Source organism: Garra rufa, chromosome 20 (assembly GCF_049309525.1).
Source record: "Garra rufa chromosome 20, GarRuf1.0, whole genome shotgun sequence".
NCBI lineage: Eukaryota > Metazoa > Chordata > Actinopteri > Cypriniformes > Cyprinidae > Garra > Garra rufa.
The window spans coordinates 28,639,303-28,661,441 of record NC_133380.1 but is presented as its reverse complement, the minus strand read 5'-3'; the positions used below and the strand labels follow the sequence as shown (position 1 = coordinate 28,661,441).

General features: G+C 36.2%; 1 protein-coding gene across 1 annotated transcript in view; it reads left to right on the top strand.

Moving 5' to 3' along the window:
- Positions 1 to 22,139, top strand: part of lrp1aa (low density lipoprotein receptor-related protein 1Aa) — a 135,451-nt gene that overhangs the window by 93,633 nt on the left and 19,679 nt on the right. The window contains exons 52-72 of the mRNA XM_073825539.1: positions 455 to 638; positions 905 to 990; positions 1,082 to 1,201; positions 3,379 to 3,566; positions 3,673 to 3,878; positions 5,024 to 5,212; positions 5,353 to 5,501; positions 5,615 to 5,708; positions 5,786 to 5,902; positions 6,721 to 6,840; positions 11,890 to 12,012; positions 12,203 to 12,328; positions 12,448 to 12,564; positions 14,037 to 14,143; positions 14,267 to 14,399; positions 15,835 to 15,957; positions 16,762 to 16,884; positions 19,731 to 19,868; positions 19,987 to 20,118; positions 20,234 to 20,353; positions 20,511 to 20,782. Of these exons, the coding sequence (XP_073681640.1) occupies positions 455 to 638; positions 905 to 990; positions 1,082 to 1,201; positions 3,379 to 3,566; positions 3,673 to 3,878; positions 5,024 to 5,212; positions 5,353 to 5,501; positions 5,615 to 5,708; positions 5,786 to 5,902; positions 6,721 to 6,840; positions 11,890 to 12,012; positions 12,203 to 12,328; positions 12,448 to 12,564; positions 14,037 to 14,143; positions 14,267 to 14,399; positions 15,835 to 15,957; positions 16,762 to 16,884; positions 19,731 to 19,868; positions 19,987 to 20,118; positions 20,234 to 20,353; positions 20,511 to 20,782 (2,967 nt within the window). The remainder of the gene's footprint in view (positions 1 to 454; positions 639 to 904; positions 991 to 1,081; positions 1,202 to 3,378; positions 3,567 to 3,672; positions 3,879 to 5,023; positions 5,213 to 5,352; positions 5,502 to 5,614; positions 5,709 to 5,785; positions 5,903 to 6,720; positions 6,841 to 11,889; positions 12,013 to 12,202; positions 12,329 to 12,447; positions 12,565 to 14,036; positions 14,144 to 14,266; positions 14,400 to 15,834; positions 15,958 to 16,761; positions 16,885 to 19,730; positions 19,869 to 19,986; positions 20,119 to 20,233; positions 20,354 to 20,510; positions 20,783 to 22,139) is intronic.

The window sequence follows — 22,139 nt, the reverse complement described above, 5'->3', positions numbered from 1 at the left end:
AATAGGGGCTGAATAAATGAATAAATGACGATTGCAACTGTATTCAATAAGGATTACTTTACTTAATCCTTTGGCAGAGCATTTTTATTTTTGCTTTGCTTTGCCTTGCTTTCCTGTGTGTGCGTGTGTGCGTGTGTGTTTTCCTAAATGTAACTACATTGTGAAAAATAATTTCATATAAAGTTTCAACGGTGTGGGACTAGAGTAAAACAATGAAGTCTAAAAAAAGCTTTTAAAAAAATTAAAAAAAGTAGTAAAGAGACTTTAATAACATGTTTTGTCCCCAAGGACATAAAAGTGTCTGAAGTAGAAGAAATATCTTTTTGTTCCTGACTCCTTTATATAAATGCAATCAACTGTGAACTGTGATCAACTGTGAAATTATAAAATAAACTGTATCACTCACACTGGCACAATCCGATACTTATCTTTCTTTTGCGTTTTCTCTTTCCAGTGCAGATGCCACAATGGCTTTAGACTAAAGGATGATGGGAAAACCTGTGTAGATGTGGACGAGTGCACCTCCACATATCCCTGCACACAGCACTGCATCAACACTCATGGCAGCTTCCGCTGTGTGTGTGTGGAAGGCTTCCAGCTCAGCCCCTCCGACCCCACTGTCTGCAAGTCCACCTCGGGTACGAGTCAGATATTCAATCTGTCCATTATAGTTACGGACAGGACATTTGGCCATGTTAAATTGTAGAATGGTTAAACTAGATCAGGAATGTTCAAATGATGGCTTGAGGGCCATTGTGAATGCAAGAAGTAGACTTTCCAAAGTAATTCACCACTGGATTTGCCATTTGCAGTGTAGATCAATTATTATACAAGAAGCATTCTGATTTTAAAAATCGTTCACCTTTTAAAGTATGTCTTAATTCTTTCTCACTTCACTGTATAGACGAAGAGCCGTTCCTCATCTTTGCTAACCGGTATTACTTGAGAAAACTTAACTTGGATGGCTCAAACTACACACTTATAAAGCAGGTATAATTTGACACTAGTTTTTCAAACTGCCTACCGTAACATTTCATTCCAGCTGTTTGTCTAGTTCTTCATGAATGCTCTTCTATCCCAGGGTCTGAACAACGCTGTTGCGTTAGACTTCGACTACAGGCAGCAGATGATCTATTGGACAGATGTGACGACTCAAGGCAGTATGATACGACGCATGCACATCAACGGCAGTGACGTTCAGGTGATTTGTGTGCAGTTTGTTTCTTTATCAGAAGAGATTTGGAGAAATTTAACATTGCTTGCTCACCAAACTTTAAAAAGTAACAGTTTAAAGTTAAAAAGCTTTAAAGGGTTAGTTTATCCAAAAAATGAAAATTAACCTATTATTTACTCACCCTCAAGGCATCCTAGGTGTATATGACTTCATTCTTTCAGTTGAATGCAATCTGAGTTATGTTAAAAATTGTTCTGGGTCCTCGTACTAACTCTCGTACACAGAAGCCATCCTGGCGGATGCATAACATATGCGCCTGTTTCTTGCGTAAACCAGCATTTGTTTACAGGAGCAAAGGAAGCAAAGTTTCTTTACTTTAGCAAAGGAAAACATGTCTCCTCTTGGCATATATCAAAATTTTCCGACATTTTTCTTTACAAATCCTCATTTTGTACTAATAATTCAATTTCTGCTGCACGTCTGCTTTGTTACGGGGTATGTATTTGCTTAAAACCCACTTTAAACCATCATTGAGTACTTGTAATAACTTCTGATTGTGATCTGCAGTCGATTTTGATTCTATAATAGGCAGGCATACACTTTTTGTATGTTTAATAACACCAAACTGCTTATTATCATAAACATCCTTTATTGTCATAAAAATACCATGAGCTGCATACAAAACAGATACAAAAATATATCATATAATATAACATAATCATGTCTGTTTGCTTTCATATTTCATGTGTAGAACAGTAGAAAAATGTTTCAATCATTTTTTAATACGGAATGATCTAGAGAGTGAACGTGCTCTGACTCATACTGTATAACACTCGCGCACGTGGAAGAAAACAGACAGTGTTCTCCAGATCACATAATTCAGTGGAGATTTAATGGAAATTATATTAAGAACATGTGAGAATAACCATCTGTTCTCAGATGCAATGATAACAAGAGTGCATCCTCTTCTCTCTCAGGATACTCTTCTTCTGTGTTTGTTTACACTGGTTTCAAAACAGCACCACCACTCTTGTCCTTTTGTGCAACAGCAGCTGCTCCAGGAACATGATGTAATGCTCAGATCTTATTGAAAACTGAAAAGATATGTCGGACTGGTTGTTAAAAAACAATTGCTTTTTCGGTGCGTGAATGTTTGTGGTCTATGTGGAAGCATCCATAGGAATTTGTTGTTTTATTCCAGCACGTCATTGCGTATTTGTTACACTTTTTTTCACGCTCAGTGGGAAAAGATGACACTGGAGGAAATGTTTTTATGGGATTAAGGACTCAAATATTGGCAAAAAGTAACAGTTTAAAATTAAAAAGCCTTAAAGGGTTAGTTTACCCAAAAAATAAAAACTAGCCCATTATTTACTCACCCTCAAGGCATCCTAGGTGTATATGACTTCATTCTTTCAGTCGAAGTTATATAAAAAATTGTTCTGGCTCCTCCAAGCTTTATATTGGCAATGGCTATTTTTGTAAGAAAAATATCCATATTTAAAATGTAATAATCACTTTTTTCTAGCTTGCGCTAACTCTCTTACACAGAAACCATCCTGACAGATGACACTGGATGTATGCATAGCGTCTCGCGAAAACCAACGTTTGTTTACAGGAGCAAAGTTTCAAGTCTCCTCATGGAAATCCTTCCATGTACAACTGTTAGCGCAAGAAAGAGAAAAGTGATTATTACGTTTTAAATATGGATATTTTTCTTACAAAAACACATTGATTAGCTACGGGAGTTTTTTTTTATTCACCCCCTGGAGCCATGCAAGGCACTTTTTATTATAATGAAAGCACTTTATTGGCCTTGTTTTGGACTGTTGAAGAGAAACACTCACCCATTGGCATTATAAAGCTTGGAGGAGCCAGAACAATTTTAAATATAACTCAGATTAATCTAAATCTAAAAATCATTAATCTAAAAAATGGAAGTCATATACACCTAGGATGGCATGAGGGTGAGTAAATAATGGGCTAAATTTAATTTTTTGGGGTGAACTAACCCTTTAATTATGGTTTTGTTTCTTACGAACATGCATCTTATCACTTCTCAAGGCGTTAAGTGATGGACTGGAATCGTGTGGATTACTTGTGAATTATTATGATGTTTTGTCAACTGTTTGGACTCTCATTCTAATGCGCATTCGAGAACTGAAACAATTCTAAAACTGGACATTGGTTTGACTCTGCTGCAGGTTCTCCATCGCACGTCTCTCAGCAACCCTGATGGTCTGGCTGTTGATTGGGTTGGGGGTAACCTGTATTGGTGTGATAAAGGACGGGACACTATCGAGGTGTCAAAGCTGAACGGAGCATACAGGACTGTTCTGGTCAACACAGGATTGAGGGAACCCAGAGCCATAGCTGTGGATGTCCGCAATGGGTACACATTCAAAATACTTTGATCGCTTTGTTTTTTCATTATTTTGTTCTTATCTTCTTGTTTCTGCTAATAAGGATCACAAAGTGTGAGTGTATGTCTTTATCAGGTATCTGTACTGGTCTGACTGGGGTGATAATCCGCATATCGGCCGCATTGGGATGGACGGCACCAACAGAAGTGTGATCGTACAGGACAAGATAACCTGGCCCAACGGTCTTACTCTGGACTTCATTAATGATCGCATCTACTGGGCAGATGCTAGAGAGGACTACATCGAGTTTGCCAGCTTAGACGGAACCAACAGACATACAGGTGAAGATGAAAACTCAAATATAATTAATATATACTGTGAAGGGGCTGCAGTCTGTCAGAGCTGTTTTTTGTATTGAGTACAGACTATAATCTGAAGTTAAGAGCATAGTATAAATTAACTTCCGAAAGTTAACAATTTTTAGCATATGAATAGTCTAAAAATAAACAGAGCAAGCTTTTCATGAACAACCAGGCCAGTCATATTAGATAAAAATAACTTACACAATCAAAAAAAATAAAAATTGTTTTACTTCTTTTTAAATCTCTGATGCCTACCAAGGCTTTACTTTTTTGATACAATATCAATAGTAATATTGTGAAATATTTTACAGTTTAAATTATTTTCTATTTAATTCTATTTTATTCCGGTGATCAAAGCTGAATTTTTAGCAACACTACTCCAGTCTTCAATGTCACATAAATCTTTCTTATATATTGATTTGCTGCTCAAGAAACAATTCTAATTCTAATTAATTTTACAATTAAACAGTTTTGGTGCCTTTTATTTTTATGGAAACTGATGTTTTTTTAGGATGTATTTATTTATTTATTGATAAATGGTAAGTCCAAAAGAACATGATTAGTTTGTAATATAAATATTATAAATGTCTTTACATTGATTTTTGCTCATTTAATGCATTATTGCTATTAATTTTGAACAGAAGTGTTTTTTTAAGTAATATTTAACAGTTAATAATATATAATATGTGACCCTGGACCACAAAACCAGTCATACGGGTCAGGTTTTTTTTTTTTTTTTTTTTACTGAGATTTATTTATCATCTGAATGCTGAATAAATAAGCAATGACAATGCACATTACTAATCAAAATTAAGTTTTAATATATTTACGATTGGAAAATTACAAAATATCTTCATGGAACATGATCTTTACTTAATATCCTAATGATTTTTGGCATAAAAGAAAAATCTATAATTTTGACTCATACAGTGTATTTTTGGCTATTGCTACAAATATACCTGTGCTACTTAAGACATATATAAAATATTAATTATAAAATTCCTTTAAAAAGTACTTCAGTTAACTTTAAAGTGTATCTGAGGAGAATATTTAATGTTCGGTTATGCAAGGTTCCTGTGTGTCTACGAGGTTTGTGTAGTTAAAAAATCCCTGTGTTTGTGCAGTTTTGAGTCAGGACATCCCGCACATATTCGCCATGACTCTTTTTGAGGAGTACATCTACTGGACAGACTGGGAGACCAAGTCAATCAACAGAGCTCATAAAACACTGGGCACCAACAAGACCATGCTGATCAGCACCTTACACAGACCCATGGACATCCACATCTTCCACCCCTACAGGCAGCCAGAGGGTCAGGACACTCTTGTACACACACCACACACACTCATCCAACCCAACCACTATCAAAGACACTTTTCATCTTGTTTTATGTCTTGAATTTAGTTGTAGGAGCTAGAGGTTTAAAGTTGTGTCTCTTCACTCTCGTTGTAGTCACAAATCACCCGTGTCAGACAGACAATGGTGGCTGCAGTAACTTGTGTCTGCTCTCTCCGGGCGGAGGTTATAAATGTGCCTGTCCTACGAACTTCTACCTGGCCGCTGATGGGAAACAGTGCATGTCCAACTGCACCGCCAGCCAGGTGAGCGCATGATACTTGACCCAGATCATGACCTTAGACTGAAACCCTGTCTAAAATAGAATGACACGTACTATTTTTCATGTGAAATATGTTCCTCCAACATCTCTCATCAGTTTGTCTGCAAAAATGACAAGTGTATACCGTTCTGGTGGAAGTGTGACACTGAGGACGACTGTGGCGATCGATCAGACGAGCCTGCTGATTGTCGTGAGTGATGTGGAGATACATTTTCTCCCTGTAGCATAACTAATGGATGTGTAATAAAAGCACATTTCTTTCAACAGCTGAGTTTAAATGCAGACCAGGTCAGTTCCAATGTGATACTGGTATCTGTACAAACCCAGCGTACATCTGTGATGGAGACAACGACTGCCAGGATAACTCTGACGAAGCCAACTGTGGTACGTTTCACCATTACTTTATTACTGTATTTAACAACATTTTTAAAGTAGCAGCATTTATCAGATATTTTTACTTTATTACATTCATATCATACTATACTAACTGTTTATACTATTTGTCACACATTTACTGAAGTTTAATGTTATGATAACATAAGTTTATGTTTTAGTAATAAAATAAAACTTAAAATTTGCAGATACAAATCCACTAATCATGCTTATTTTAGATTGAAAAAAAATGAATAAAAAACATGATTTATTGATTAGTACTCTTTATTTTAATACATAGGTACTTTAAAAAGTACTTACTCAAGTAAAATTGAAAAGGAGATACTTTTGTACTTCGTCCACCATAAGTGAAAATAGTATTTATGAAACTGAAAGTTACATTTTTAATTTTGATTTGAATGAGACAATATCCAATATTTGACAGTATTTGTAAAATATCCATTATGTATACAATCTTTTGTGACAAACAGTATTAATACTCTGCTAGTGAACTATATGACTCGACAGAAGAAATGATTATTCAGATTGTTAATATTAAATACAGCATTTATTGAAGACTAATGTCTTCTATCATATTGCTGTTGCTGCTGTTTTATAAAAGCTTGACATTGTGAGTAAGTACACTGTATTTCTGTGGTAAGATTGCTGTATTGCGTTCCCACTTGAGACTAATTGCTTTAATAAGTAATGAGTTCACTTTTCACATCTTTAGACTGAAAATATGACTGTACCTCAGCTGGCTCCAGTAAGGCAATAACCATAGCAATTTTGTAATTTTCTACTAATGTGTTTATATGTGTGTTTTGCAGATATTCACGTGTGTTTGCCCAGTCAGTTTAAATGCACCAATCCCAGTCGCTGTATTCCCGGAATATTCCGCTGTAATGGCCAAGACAATTGCGGAGAAGGAGAGGATGAAAAAGACTGCCGTGAGTTTCATTATAAGACAAGTCTTTTATGATAATAAGCCTTTTGTGTTTTAATATTCTCACAAAGCCATGTTGTGATTTTGATGTAGACACTCTACTATTCATATGAAAGATGAATGCGTAGAGTGTTTGCTCATATTTTATATAAATAGATACAAAGCGAAAGTAAATAAATTCATAATGTTACAAATATTTATTTTCTAATGAGCTGAACAACAGCAAATGCAAAATGTTAAGACAATATTAGCCAAATGACTAAGGAAACAAAGGGCTATACAGTACAGTATACAGTTATCTGCCACTGCCTTAATTATCCTGGGCATGGAATTGACCAGAGCTGCACATGTTGCTGGGATCTTCTTCCACTCCTCACAGAGCTGCTGGACGTTAGACACATGGTGCTTCTCCACCTTACATTTGAGGATGCCCCACATGTGCCTTATAGGGTTCAGGTCTGGAAACATACTTGCCCACCCCATCACCTTCACCTTCAGCTTCCTCAGCAAGGCAGTTGTCATCTTGGTGGTGTGTTTGGGATCGTTATTATGTTGGAAAACTGACGTTCGGCCTAGTTTCTGGAGGGAAGGCATCATGTTCTGTTTCTGAATGTACAGTACATATTGCAATCCATGTTTCCCTCATTGAACTGCAGCTCCTCGGTACCAGCAGCACTCATGCAGCCCCAGACCATGATGCTACTACCTCCATGCTTGACTGTAATTGCAACTGAAAATTGCAAGACACAATTTTCTTGGTACTCCTCACCAGGGCATTGTCACACATGCTGGACACCATGTGAGCCAAACAGGTTTACCTTAGTCTCATCAGACCACAGGACATGGTTCCAGTAGTTCATGCTCTTGGACAGATTGTCTTCAGCAAACTGTTTGCGGGCTTTCTTGTGAGCCAGATTCAAAAGAGGCTTCCTTCCGGGATGACACATATACATGGTCTGAGCACTGACAATCTGACCTTCTACTTCTGCAACCTTTAAAGCAATGCTGGCAGCACTCATGCATCTGTTTTTTGAAGCCAGGTTCTGCACCTGACGCACAGAACAAGTGCTCAACTTTGTTGATCGACCCTTGCAAGGCATGTTCCGAATGGAACCCATCTTGGAAAATCTCTGTATGACCCTGACCACTGAAGTGTAACTTGGTTTTTGGTTACTGAACCGCTAATAGCCTTGGCCATTTTTGTGGAGAGCAACAATTTTAATTCTTAAATCCTCATAGAGTTATTTGCCATGGGGTGCCATGTTAAACATCCAGTGGTCAGTATGAGAGAATTGTACTTAAAGCACCAAATTTGAACTGCTCTAATACAAGATACACAACTTTGTATGGTCCTGTCAAGCAGACAAAGACATAAACATGATGAATAGGCTTTGCATGGTTAAACAACATACTGCTGTTATCACGTAGGGTGTACTCATTTTTGTTGCCAGCTATTTTGACAATAATGGCTGCATGTTGAGTTATTTTCAGAGTACAGTAAATCTATACTGCTATACAAGCTGCATATTGACTACTCTAAAAGTAGTTTAATTTCTATAGTATTGTCCCTTGAGAAGATATACTATAATGGTTGCTGAAATGTGATGGCTGTAGGGATGGTTCGATACGTGTATCGGTACCGTTCGGTTCTCGGACGAATTCCAAATGGAAGTGATCATCCCTATCACCTTTGTGGGAGGACTTAGGGCACGTGCAGGTCATAATGTAGTCGTTTGCAATGCACTTGGCGAAGGGAGCGATGTTATTTCCTCATTATCTTCAGCTGGGATGTTTACGTGACAACACAGCATGGTCTCTGTCAGCAGATGTCGCTGTCTTTTTATTGTTAGCATAACTAAGCGAATCTGCTTAGTGCTGACAGACGCGGGTGTGTTCGACTTGAAGCGGGGCAGCGCCACTTCAAGTTGAACACACCCGCGTCTGTCAGCACTAAGCAGATTCGCTTAGTCCCCCTACAAAGGTGATAGGGATGATCACTTCCATTTGGAATTTGTCCGAGAAACGAACGGTACCGATACACGTATCGAACCATCCCTAGATGGCTGTACTCACTTTTGTGAGATATTGTATATATGCAAAGGGAATAATGAGGAACTGAACAAAAAAAAAAACAAAAAAAAAACAATGCAAATATAATCAGTCACTCTGGTAACTAAACGGAACAGTAACTAAACTTGAACACCAAAAGGAACAAAAGTAAAAGTCGGCATAAAAAGAAAAAAAAAAGTCAAGGTTGGAGGAAAGGGAATGGTGGATCGCAGAGGCAAGGAAGGAAGGCCAGGACCATTGAACAGGAGCATACAGAGGTGGAGCTGGGGGAAACAGAGAACCAAGGTAGAGGCAAATGGACTGAAGACCCCAGTGGAACCAGAAAACGGGGTCGTGACGAAGCTGGAAGAATGGGGAGAACTGGCGATCGAAAAGTCAGAGTAACAGAGGAAGAGAAGGATGTGCTGAGGACCTAGAAAAGACTGGTATGCCATTTAAGCTGGATGGAACCAGTGGAGGAGAACTAGATAGACCAAGCTGGACAGGGACGGCGTCTATACAGTAGTTGAAAGAGAGTAATTACCTGCTCAGACAGGACTCTTGGGGTGGAAGTAATCGTGGGAAGTGGCTCCAGGTTTGAACTGGCGGCAGGCGCTGGTTCTGGGACAGACCAATTTACTGGCTTGGAGTCCTTGGCAGACATGTGCACAGCCTCAAAGTCTGTGGCAGATGTGTGCGGTCAATATATATAAAAAAAAATCAATTCAAGGACCAGAGTGGACTCTTGTATGAGCTCTGGTGCTGAGGCAGACTCTGGCATGACCTTTGGGGCTGGAGCGGATATGGGAATTTGGAATCCTCTTCCACCTCACCCACGTTGAAGGGGATCCACTCAGTTGTAGAGCCAGATCCACAAAGCCACAAAATGTATCTCATGGACATAGAAAAAAGAAATTAGGGACTTGTCCAGGAAGTACACCGAGTCTGCCAGGTGAGGAAACTCAGGGGTGCGGTTTTCGTGGGACTGAGGAGGTGAGGAGGGGAGGCGTTGTTCCACTGCTATTAGCATTATATTTGGTCCAAACTTCTGTCACGGTTTTCAAGGAGATGTGGTTTGGATCTAAGTGCAGCTAGCATAAACATGTAAAGATGACACATGAGTGAAGTTGCAACAGGCTATGAAGGGAATAATGATGGGATAATCAAGAAACAAATGTGTACAAACAGAAACCATGGAAGCATAATCAGCAACTCTGGAAATTAAGAGGAGCGGGAACTAAACAGGGAGTACACAAACAAAAAAAGGAACAAAATATTCTTTAGTTCTTAGTAGAAGACTTTAGAAACAGAATGCATGTGGAACATGACATCTCTTACAAAATCAGCATATTAGAATGATTTCTGAAGGATCATGTTACACTGAAGACTGAAGTACTATAATAGCTGCTGAAAATCAGGAATAAATTAAAGTTGCAATCAAAATTATTCAACCCCCTTGACCTGTAAGACATTTTGCTGCAGAGAACAACATTTTGTGAAAACAAAAGGGCATCAGTGCACTATTAGAGAAAGTCAATAATTCATATTTGAATGATTCTGAGAACGCAAGTTGATGAATAATGAAAAAAATCTAATTGGCTCTAAACGTTCATGTTCAAAATTATTCAACCCCCAAAAGTAAAATTTTCTGAAGAATCTTTTATTTTTTTAAAACCACCAATAAAAGCTGCTTTGGAAGTGCTTAAAAGCTTCTGTCACCTCTCTATTGCAGTCTCGGCCCATTCCTCACCTGAAAAAGCTTTCATATCACTGATAATCTTTGGTATTCACTTTGCCACTGCTTTTTTTTTATTTCAACCAAATATTAGACTGGCTAATATTAACAGGCCACTCAAGAACATTCTATGACTAATCTCTGAACCAAGACTAAGTAGATTTGGATGTATACTTTGGGATGATTGTCCTGCAGGAAAGGCCATTGTTCATCAGCTTTAGTCTTTGCACTAGAGGATTACAATTCTTGCCAAAATGGCCTGATACTTCAAAGAATCCATGATGTCCTTCATACAGTCACGATATCCACTTCCTGCAACAGTAAAACACCTCCATAAGAGGACTGGCCCATCTCTAAGTTTGATGGTAGAGATGGTATTCTTCTGCTCATACGTTTTGCCTTTTTTGCACCAGACATACTGCTGATCCATGGGTCCTAAAAGTTCCAGCTTGGTCACATCACTCCATAAAACATTCTTCCAGAACTCCACAGGTCTATCCAAATTAATCTCTCAAGAGTGGTATTCGGCAAGATGCCTCAACATAAAGGCCAAAACATGTTTTTCCTTGTTTCGTCAGGTCATCTAACAAGGCTGTACATTGACGTTTTGTCCTCAGTTCTGAGCAAACATTTTTTGATACTGTGCTTTTTTTCTTCAGCAACCTCAGAGGTTTTCTGGTACAACACTTTTTAAACTAAAACTAAGGAACAAGGCTGCCAGCTGTGTCTCTAGGAACTTGAAATGTCTTGGAAGTCTTCATATAGCCTTAAACCTTTGGTTCACCAGCCTACAAATAAGTGACTAAAAATGCTATGTTGAATAGGGGTTGAATAATTATAACATACCTGTGTTATTAAAAAAATTCTAGAACTCAAAAATATTACATTATATATTGACATTATCACTTTTAATATGCCAGTAATCTGTTATAGATGCAATTGTTATAAAGTCCTGGGTCTTCAGAAAAGCTTGTATTCCTAATATACTTGGGGGGGTTGAATAATTTTGATTGCAACTGTACATGTTAAAATATGTTAAAACAGGAAATAGTTATTTTAAATTATAATAATATTTCACAATATTACAGTTTTTTTACTGTACTTCTGATTAAGCAAATGCAACTTGTTCTTTTAATTTTTGCATACTCAAATATTTTGAGTGGAAGTACAATTTGTACACAAGTATAACACAAAAATGCATTCTTTTACAGGTTAGACTATATATTTTTGACAATGTAATTAAAGTATAACATGTTTATTTGTGCGTAGCGGAGGTAACGTGTGCACCTAACCAGTTCCAGTGTGCCATAACCAAGCGGTGTATCCCACGTGTGTGGGTATGTGACCGTGATAATGACTGCGTCGATGGATCTGACGAACCAGCCAACTGCAGTAAGTTGAAAATGTTTAAATTAGAAGCTCAATATATGCAAAATTTGTATCAACATTTACTGAACAATATCCATTGCCAAGCCTATTGATAGACAGAAACAGCCATGTTTATAATGTTTTTGTTTGATTCATTCTACAAATCAACACATATTGATACCAATACCTTTCTGATGTCTCTTTCTCTCTGTAGCTCAGATGACGTGTGGTGTGGATGAGTTCCGCTGTAAAGACTCTGGCCGCTGTATCCCAGCTCGCTGGAAATGTGACGGAGAGGATGACTGCGGCGACTCCTCAGATGAACCCAAAGAGGAATGTGGTGCGTTCACACGCTCATATTTAGATTTTAGATTTTAAAATTACGAGTTTTGTCTTAACAATCTCTTTAATCTTCTTTAACCGCTGAATAATTAAACAGCATTATTATTGACTATGCAGATGAGAGGACATGTGAGCCGTATCAGTTCCGCTGTAAAAACAATCGCTGTGTTCCCGGCCGCTGGCAGTGTGACTATGACAACGACTGCGGGGACAATTCGGACGAGGACAAGTGTGGTAGGTTTTCATCGCCCGCTGCTGCCTCCGAACGCTGAGACTCCATGGCCCCGTACAAACATCAGGCACACACATCCAGAGACACGCTTCACCTTACTTCACAGCAGTGACAGCAGGAACAGAGCGTTCTGAAAGAAAGGCCTTGCTGTTAAGCTCTCAGACAGGTGGCAGACGGAGATATGAAATAAGCCGAAAAACCTGATCGTTGTCATTCTCGTTTATTTGTTCATGAGCACATTTTAATGAACAAGAGGACTTTTTGTTTTCCTTTGTGCATGTTTTCATTTCGTCCAGTCATTTACGTGTCTACATCTTGTTTATTCTTCATTTCACACTGCCACATTGATGTGGGTTAGAGGTAGGTTTCCATTTTCAAATGTCCACTTCAGTCCTGAACATCTTCTTCAGTGGTGGCTCGCTGATGACACTGGAAGGCTTGAATGTTCCTTTTTGTTTCACTATGCATAATAAAAACTGAAAGTATCTATCATCGACAGTCTTTGACACTAAATGGTTAATGAAGATATAATCATAATAGTCAATGATTAATAATGAGCCTTTTCCAGTACTCAGAATCTAGCCACTATGAAGCCTATTTCTGCAGTTTTTGAGCATTTTTTTCTGCCTGCTTTCCCAAACACCCAAACCTCCATCTGTCCTTGTGCCTCTGGTTTGAACTGTACACCCTTAACAATCATTTTACCTACAAACCCTGCTTCTACAGCTGAAATGATCTAATGAGACCCTTCTGGGTGAATCTCAGGGAGAAGAAAAAATCCGTCCATGCCACATTTAGTTTTTGGACAAAACAAAACACAGTTTAGAGATTGTATGATAATTGATTGATTTTTAAGAAATTAATATATATTTATTCAAAAGTGATGCATTAAATTAATCACAATAGCTGTGTTTCCATTACAGATTTGCACAAAACTTTGGCACTATTTTATAAATGTCGATTAAAAAGTATTGCGGAATGACGGCATTTCCATTAACCGATGTTATGCGACTGAAAGGTAATTTTTTCCTCTTGCGATAAGTCATGGCAATGGATTTCTGTGGGATTTTGGCTATATTTAATCGAATGTGACCTCGTAATCTCGTAAATGCGAGAGAAAAAAAAAAAAAACTTTTTCATTGCTGTTTCCATTAGCCATATTTTCAGTTTGAAGGGTAAATATAAATATAAATCAAATAAAGCTTAGATGAGCAGAGGAAGCTTCTTAAAGATTACTGACCCCAAACTTTTTAATGGTTGTATAAATAGCAAGTAAAAAATCTTTACCCTAACAACGTATTTTATTTACTTTATGATAAATATAAAAAATAATTTATTTCTTCTGATTATGTAGTGAAATGTGACCTGGACGTGTTTTTGACTGGTTTGGTAAGATTCACCCTAGTGTATTTTAAAATAAGACAAGATATTGTTTAAATATAAAGGGATGGTGTGTGTTTTGTGTCTGTGTCAGTGCCCAGGCAGTGCTCTGAGAGTGAGTTTGCCTGCACCAGTGGTCGCTGTATTGCTGGCAGATGGAAGTGTGATGGAGATCATGACTGCGCTGATGGATCTGATGAGGTAACTTACAAAACCACTTATTCAGGAAAACACAATTCAGTAGAAATTTCAACATTGATGACCCTCATAAATAGCAAATACTCACTGCAGTATTTACTGTGTGTGTGTGTGTGTATTTTGCAGCATGGCTGTGATGTGAAGTGTGATAATGACCAGTTTCAGTGTAAAAATGGTCATTGTGTCCCGTTCCGCTGGAGGTGTGACGCTGATGCTGACTGTATGGATGGCAGCGACGAGGAAAACTGCGACACTGGAGGTTAAAAACACACACAAAAACATACACATAGTTACCTTAAACTGAAACTGTCGTTTATTACAGGAATATTTCACCCCAAAATTAAAATTTGTTAAAATGTACTCACCTCAGGCCATCCAAGATTTAGTTGAGTTTGTTTTTTCATGGGAACAGTTTTAGAAAAATGTAGCATTGCATTATTTGCTCACCAATGGATCTTCTGGAGTAAATGTGCCGTCAGAATCCAAACAGCTCATAAAAAATCCAAAAGTAATCCATACAACTTCAGTCCATCAGTTAACATCTTGACAATCCATCATTTTAAGGCATGTAAGACAAAAATATGAGTCCATAATTCATAATATTGCAAGTCAATCCCTGGTTGTCCTTCAGATTCACCAACATATTTTTTCAACAACTGTTTTGGGTTGTTTTCATTTGCAACAATTGTTTGATCTGTGCATATTTCTTTTACGATTAAGACAAAACAGTATTTCACTGGAAAAAGCAAAGTAATGGATAGAGGACTCTTATTTTGGCTAGACACAGTAGTCTGAACTTAAAACATCTTAATCATGAATTTGTTTCTTACAAACATGTAGCTTTTTGCTTTACAAGACGTTAACTGATGGACTAGAGTGGTGTAGATTACTTGTGGATTATTGTGATGTTTTTATCAGCTGTTTAGACTCTCATTTTGACGACACCCATTCACTGCAGAGGACCCATTGGTAAATGTTTTCAAATCTGTTCTAAGGAAGAAACAAATTTATCTACATCTTGGATGGCCTGAGGGCGAGTACATTTTAAGCAAATTTCCTTTTTTTGGTTAAACTATTTTGTTTGCTTTGTTTGCTTTATGCAATTGTTGAAGAATCTACTTATATCTTTTTTCTATATATTGATTATTTATAGCAGCCACATCTGTCAAGCTCCATAAAAGTTCATATGATTTGTGCTCCATATTACATATTTTACATATCTTAAAGTCATACAGAATAGCTTTGTTTGAGGGACAGACCAAAAAGGCATTATTTGCCGATTTTAGCCCGCGTTTTTTTTCTAGATTCTATATAAATATGTATGTGTAAAGTGGTTAAATATGAACTTGAATGTATGGGGTGCTTTTATAGTGCTTTTGTGTATTTTGAAAGAACAAAAAAATAACAGTAAGTAGATTTACAAAGTTATGCTGGTAAGTAAATAATGACAGAATTTTTATTTATGGTTGAACTGTTCTTTTAAACAACAGCGTTACCCATAAATCAGTGCCTGCAGTATTAATTAGAGTGATCAGACTCTCTGGAGAGGGTTTTAGTATTCAAGGAGGCCTTTCTGAAGATGCGCTGCCAAGTGTTTTACACACATACACACACTTGGTAATTGCTGTGCAGTTGTGCTGGAATGAATACAGATGAGTTAACCTCTCTCTCTATGTGTGTGTGTGTGTGTGTAGTGGGTCGATTCTGCCCTCTGGATGAGTTTCAGTGTAATAACACTCTGTGTAAGCCACTGGGCTGGATGTGTGACGGCGAGGACGACTGTGGAGACAACTCAGACGAAAACCCAGACGTGTGCAGTGAGTGGTTCATTTTTTTTCCCCCAACTCAATTAGCACTTCATTTTCCCCTCAGACTCTCTTAAATATTTCCCAGAACTGTGCAAGTGAAATTAGGGGTGGATAATATGAGACTAATCTTGCATCAGGCTTTGTCATTTAAAATCAAATAAAAGTGTTTTTATTTTATTTTTTTATGGTAATTTATATATTAAATCCTCATCTGCCAATGACTGTTTTTGAATAATTAATTGAAATAAACACTTCAACAATTCTTTATGAATTTGGCTTCATGTTAGCATTTTCATGCATTTTTTGACATTTTGACATTGTTTCTTCGTGGCTCTCACATGTAAGTAATTTAATGAAATCCTGCCCACTGCACACTGTAAATATTTAGAAATGTAAGCCTCATGTTTTAGATATTAAACAGATTCTTGATCAATATAGCATTTTATGTATAATTAAATACATAATATAGTAACAGCTATGACACAAAACACCTGTTCACCATGTTACTGCACCCTTTAATCTCTCTATGTATGTGTCAGGGATTTTATCTTTTGCATTCAGTGTGAATATTGCAACCTTTTGATATGGGTGTAAAAAAAGTGTGAAACAGGCCTTAGGATTCTTCATTTGCATTAGGAGCGTAGCTTCATTTACATCAGGAGCGTAGGTTTATTTACAGTCTTAGTAGCAAACTGTTGCACAAACTCTATAAAACTGAAGTTTTAAATGTTGGTGGTTCAGCCTGATTCTCCTGGTGAAATCATCTGAATTTTCACATTTAAAAGATCTGTGTTTTTAATCTGTGTGTTTTAGAGAGATTCCAGTGTCCTCCCGTCAGACAGTTCCGATGCCATAATGACCGAGTGTGTCTGCCAGTGTCTAAACAATGTGACGGTGTTGACAACTGCGGAGACAACAGTGATGAACTCAACTGCCGTGAGTAATTGCTACTTTTCTTGGCTGATTTATTTAAAATGTCATGTTTTTTTTAAATGTAATTATTGCCTTTGCCGTTACACTATAAGTTCAACATTATTTTCATGTCAGTGTGAATAATGACTGAGTAAATTCTGGTAGTCTTGGACAGTGACCCTGGACCACAAAACCAGTCTTAGATAGCACGGGTATATTTGTAGCAATAGCAAAAAATACAATTGTATGGGTCAAAAATAGTAATTTTTTATTGTATGCCAAAAATCATTAGGATATTAAGTAAAGATCATTTTCCATCAAGATACTTTGTAAATTTCTTGCCGTAAATATATCAAAACTTAATTTTTGATTGGTAATATGCATTGCTAAGAACTTCACTTCAGAACTTCTCAATATTTCGATTTTTTTATTTTTATTTATGAAACTTACCCACATTCAGATGTTTATAAAAAAATGCATGAAACTAGAATAAAATAGGGACATAGTAGTATACTTAAAGTATGATGTAAAGTTCACTTAAAGACAACTTACGAGTATACCTGCAGCATAAAACTACTAAACTTGTTTACTAAGACTATACTTTAAAGTGTACTAAAAATACATAAAAAAGTATTTATTTAGTCAACTATCAGTATACCTATAAGTTCACTTTTACTATACTTGCAGTACAAACTAAAAACATAGATGTAAACAAGTTGTGTACTTAAAAGTATACTTTTATATACTAGAAAGTGGGCCAATTTAGTCCCAAAAAGTATTGAAATAGTACATTTAAAAGTATACTACTGGTACACTGATATTTGTATACTTACTACATAAAGTATACTTAATAAAATAAACTTGAAGTGTACTTCTTTTCGGTAAGGGCTGTTAAATAGAAAATAAGGGATTCATCTTCTTTTTTTAATTGATTCTTTAATTGTTTATGTACTTATTTATTTATGTATGTAAGTAACTAATTATTTATTCATTTATTCAAAAATGTCATTCATAATGACAATAATAGTGTGATATTTTAATTTCAATAAAGCAGAATGTAGGCACATTTTTATTATTAGTTGTGCTTGTGAAGCAAAGGTTCACTATTGTTATCTTTCATACTATTTATGGGATACTATCAAGTCCCATAGACTTAATATTTGACCGAACTTTGTGATGTCTCATCTCCAAAGAATCATTATTGGCAGCTGCCAAGCCACTCCATAGCAACCAAACAGAGTACTCTAGCAACCATTTAGCAATATCTCTGCATCACAACATCATATGTGACCCTGTACCACAAAACCAGTCATAAGGTAAAATTTTACAAAACTGAGATGTATACATCATACGAAAGTTCAATAATTAAGCTTTCTATTGATGTATGGTTTGTTTGGATAGGACAATATTTGGCCGAGATACATCTATTTGAAAATCTGGAATCTGAGGGTGTAAAAAAATCAAAATACTGAGAAAATCACCTTTAAAGTTGTCCAAATGAAGTTCTTAATGCATATAACTAATCAAAAATTACATTTTGATATATTTACAGTAGGTATTTTACAAAAAATCTTCATGGAACATGATTTTTACATAATTTCCTAATGATTTTTGGCATAAAAGAAAAATCAATAATTTTGACCCATACAAAGTATTTTTGGCTATTGCTACAAATATACCCCAGCGACTTAAGACTGGTTTTGTGGTCCAGGGTCACATATAAGGATCAAAGACGAAAAAGGGTTTAAGCATAAAAACTGTAAGTGTAATACTACTTTAAATTGTCGCTGTTTTCTCAAATAAATGTAAAAGTTTTCTGTTTAATTTAATTGCATTTTTGTTTTTCTGAGCAAAAAATAAATAAATATTTTCCCCTAATTTACAGAAGACATCATTCAGTGTAACAGTCTTGTCAGGCATATTTACAACAAAAATCTATTTATGACATATTAAAAGATGAATTACTTTCACCATAAATACTAATTAGTTGTAATTCTACATTTTTTTTAATTTGCCACTAGCCTATCCTAGGTTTTGCCCATTTGTTAGTAAGAATTGTGTACTCATTTAAAACACATTGAAATGTAATATTTCATATATTTTAATATGTAAAAGTCAGAATAAGCATGTTTGATTTTTTTACATAAATGTTACATCCTACATGCTACACAAGCTAGCAGAAAATAGCTGCATGCTAACAGTCATAAGCTAAGTGCTAAAACATGCTAAAAATCCTCACATCACAGAAATTGTGATGGTTTCTACTACAAATACCATTACAAACATTTCAAACCATCAACTTTTAACCATTAAAACCATTAAAAATGTTTTCTGTTGTGTGTTTTGGGACATATTCCTTAAAGATTTAGTGGTTTTAACAAGCCACCAATAGAAGGCGGCCAGTTACCAGCAGAAAAACCCACAGTTTATTACAGCTTTCATTAAAATCAACACAAGTCCCATTATAGCCAGCAAAACCATTACAAAATTTCTGATGGTGTCTATTGTTTTTTTTGTTTTTTTTCAGCAGGGTAACTGTTAAAATATGACAAAATAAGACCCCACTAACTAACTAATGTTCTTCAGAAAATGAACCTAGTTATTATTATTATTCAGTATACCCAGCTGACATTTACTGAGGACAAAACTGGCTAAAAATGCAAAGTGAAAACATTTCAAAGTGAACTTTTTTTCGTCAGCATTGCACACTATAGAGGTAGATCTTTCAAACAATGTGACTAAGATCAATATCCTATTAATTATATGAGTAGGCAGTCATGAGAACACAAATGAAGCCATTTCCTCCGAATGAGCCATTGATTATCCTAGTAAATGTCTATTGAAATCAATTTGTCTTTGTTTCCTGTCAGAAACTCATGTGCCTGCGGTCTGTGGAAAGAGTGAGTTTACATGCAGCACTGGAAAGTGTATAAGCATGAACCTACGCTGCAATTTCTTCAATGATTGTGAAGACTACGGCTCTGATGAGATCAACTGCAACAAGAAAGGTGAGTTTATTTGTTAATTTGCCTGCATTTTTTATTTTTCAGTTTGTTTGTTTTTGTCAAACCTAAAAAACTGAGATACACCAAGTGTCTATTTGTGTTGTTCTGTGTCTCTAAACAGATTCGGGTCTAAACGAATGCCGTAACAACCGCAGCATGTGTGGTGATGAAGGTCATTGTGCGGTGAACGGAACCGACTCGTTCTGCTCCTGCAAGCCCGGCTTCCAGAAAACACACCCGCAAACCTGCGCAGGTACTAACTGCTAAGTTTCAAACTTCATATAATGATTCAGCAAAGATGATTGTGAAATTCTCTTTGTGTTTAATGTTTTGTGCCTGTCCATACTGTCATTAACCTCCCTCAACAGATGTGAATGAGTGCAAGCAGTTTGGAATCTGTTCTCACATCTGTAACAACACAAAAGGCTCCCACAAATGCAGCTGCTACAAGAACTTCATCAAAGTGAATGACACCTGCAAAGCTGACAGTACGTTTCAAACTTTTAACTTTATGCCAGTATACTGTATGTATGCAGACAAATGCAGAAGTTCTAAATTTGTTCAAATTAAGTGTGGTTTATTGCTCTATCTTGATTTCGGTATTACATGTTATTGTGCTGTGACGCCCCCTATCTGTCATTCTAGGCAGTGACAAACAGGCTCTGTACGTGGCAGATGATAATGAAATTCGCAGCTTGTATCCTGGAATGCAAAACTGGATATATGAACAGGCCTTCCAAGGAGATGCAAATGTACGAATCGACGCTATGGACCTGCACATCAAATCCAAACGGATCTTCTGGACCAACTGGCACACCGGCAGAATCTCATCTTTCGAGCAGCCTTCTGCTGGACCCGCCTCACCAAACTCAAACCGTAATCGAAGACAAACTGATTCCAGAGTTACTGATCTGGAGGTCAGTGCTTCTCAGTAATATAATAGCACATTAATTTTTAACGTTAGTGTGGTGCTGCCATTTGGGACTTGAATGTGTGAGATTTCAGGGCTCATCCACTTTTAGTTATTTTACTTGTACAAAAATAGTCTGTTATGAAGATTGATATTGCAAACCAGTATTTGTTATTAGTTATTTACCTAGAGCGACTAGTCTCACACATTCATAGAAAATAAACTATTGTTAACTATAACTTGAACCATTAAAAATTGTTACTTAAAATAAATATTAAATTACTAAAAACTATAAAAAAAAAACTAAAATGAAAATGGAAAAGAAAACAAAAGATCATTCAAAATAATAATACAATAGGATAGGAGTAGCTTAATGATAATAACCACTGATTAATATGTGACCCTGGACCACAAAACCAGTCATAAGTGTAAATTTGTCGAAATTGAGATTCTTACGTCACATGAAAGCTGAGTAAATAAGCTTTCCATTAATATATTGTTTGTTAAAATAGGACAATGTTTGTCTGAGATACAACTATTTGAAAATCTGGAATCTGAGGGCCTTAAAAGTTGTCCAAATGAAGTTCTTAGCAATGCATATTACTAATCAAAACTCAAGTTTTTATATATTTATGGTAGAAAATTTACAAAATATCTTCATGGAACATGATCTTTACTTAATATGCTAATGATTTTTGGCATAAAAGAAAAATCGATAATTTTGACCCATACAATGTATTTTTAGCTATTGCTACAAATATACCCGTGCTACTTAAGATTGGTTTTGTGGTCCAGGGTCACATATTGGTCTTTTTTTATCTCAAACTTGGTGTTATGATTTTAACATTTTTGACATTTAAAACAAGATTGTATAGCCTATTTGTTGAGAAATTGAGGGATGAGTATGGAAGCCCATTGAATAAAAATAAAAAAGGTTATTGCGACTTTTTATCTTACAATTCCGAATTTTTTCTCACAATTACATGATACAAACTCGCAATTCTGACTTTTTTTTTCAGAATTATGAGATAAACTCATAACTCATATAATTTTTTTTTACTCAGAATTGCATGATATTTACTCACAATTGCGAGATATGGTCACAACTTTTTCTCATCCCAAATGCAAGTTTGTTTGTTGCAATTCTGACTTTTTTATGCAATTCTGACTTTTCTAAGAATTATGAGATATAAACTTGCAATTGTGAGTTACAAAGTCACAATTGCAATATATAGTCACAATTTTTTCTCATCACTTTTTTCTCGCAAATGCAAGTTTATAGGTTGCAATTTTGACTTTTTCTCACAACTGAGAAGACATATTTCACAATTCTAACTTTTTGTTGCAGCTGGCTTTTTTTCACA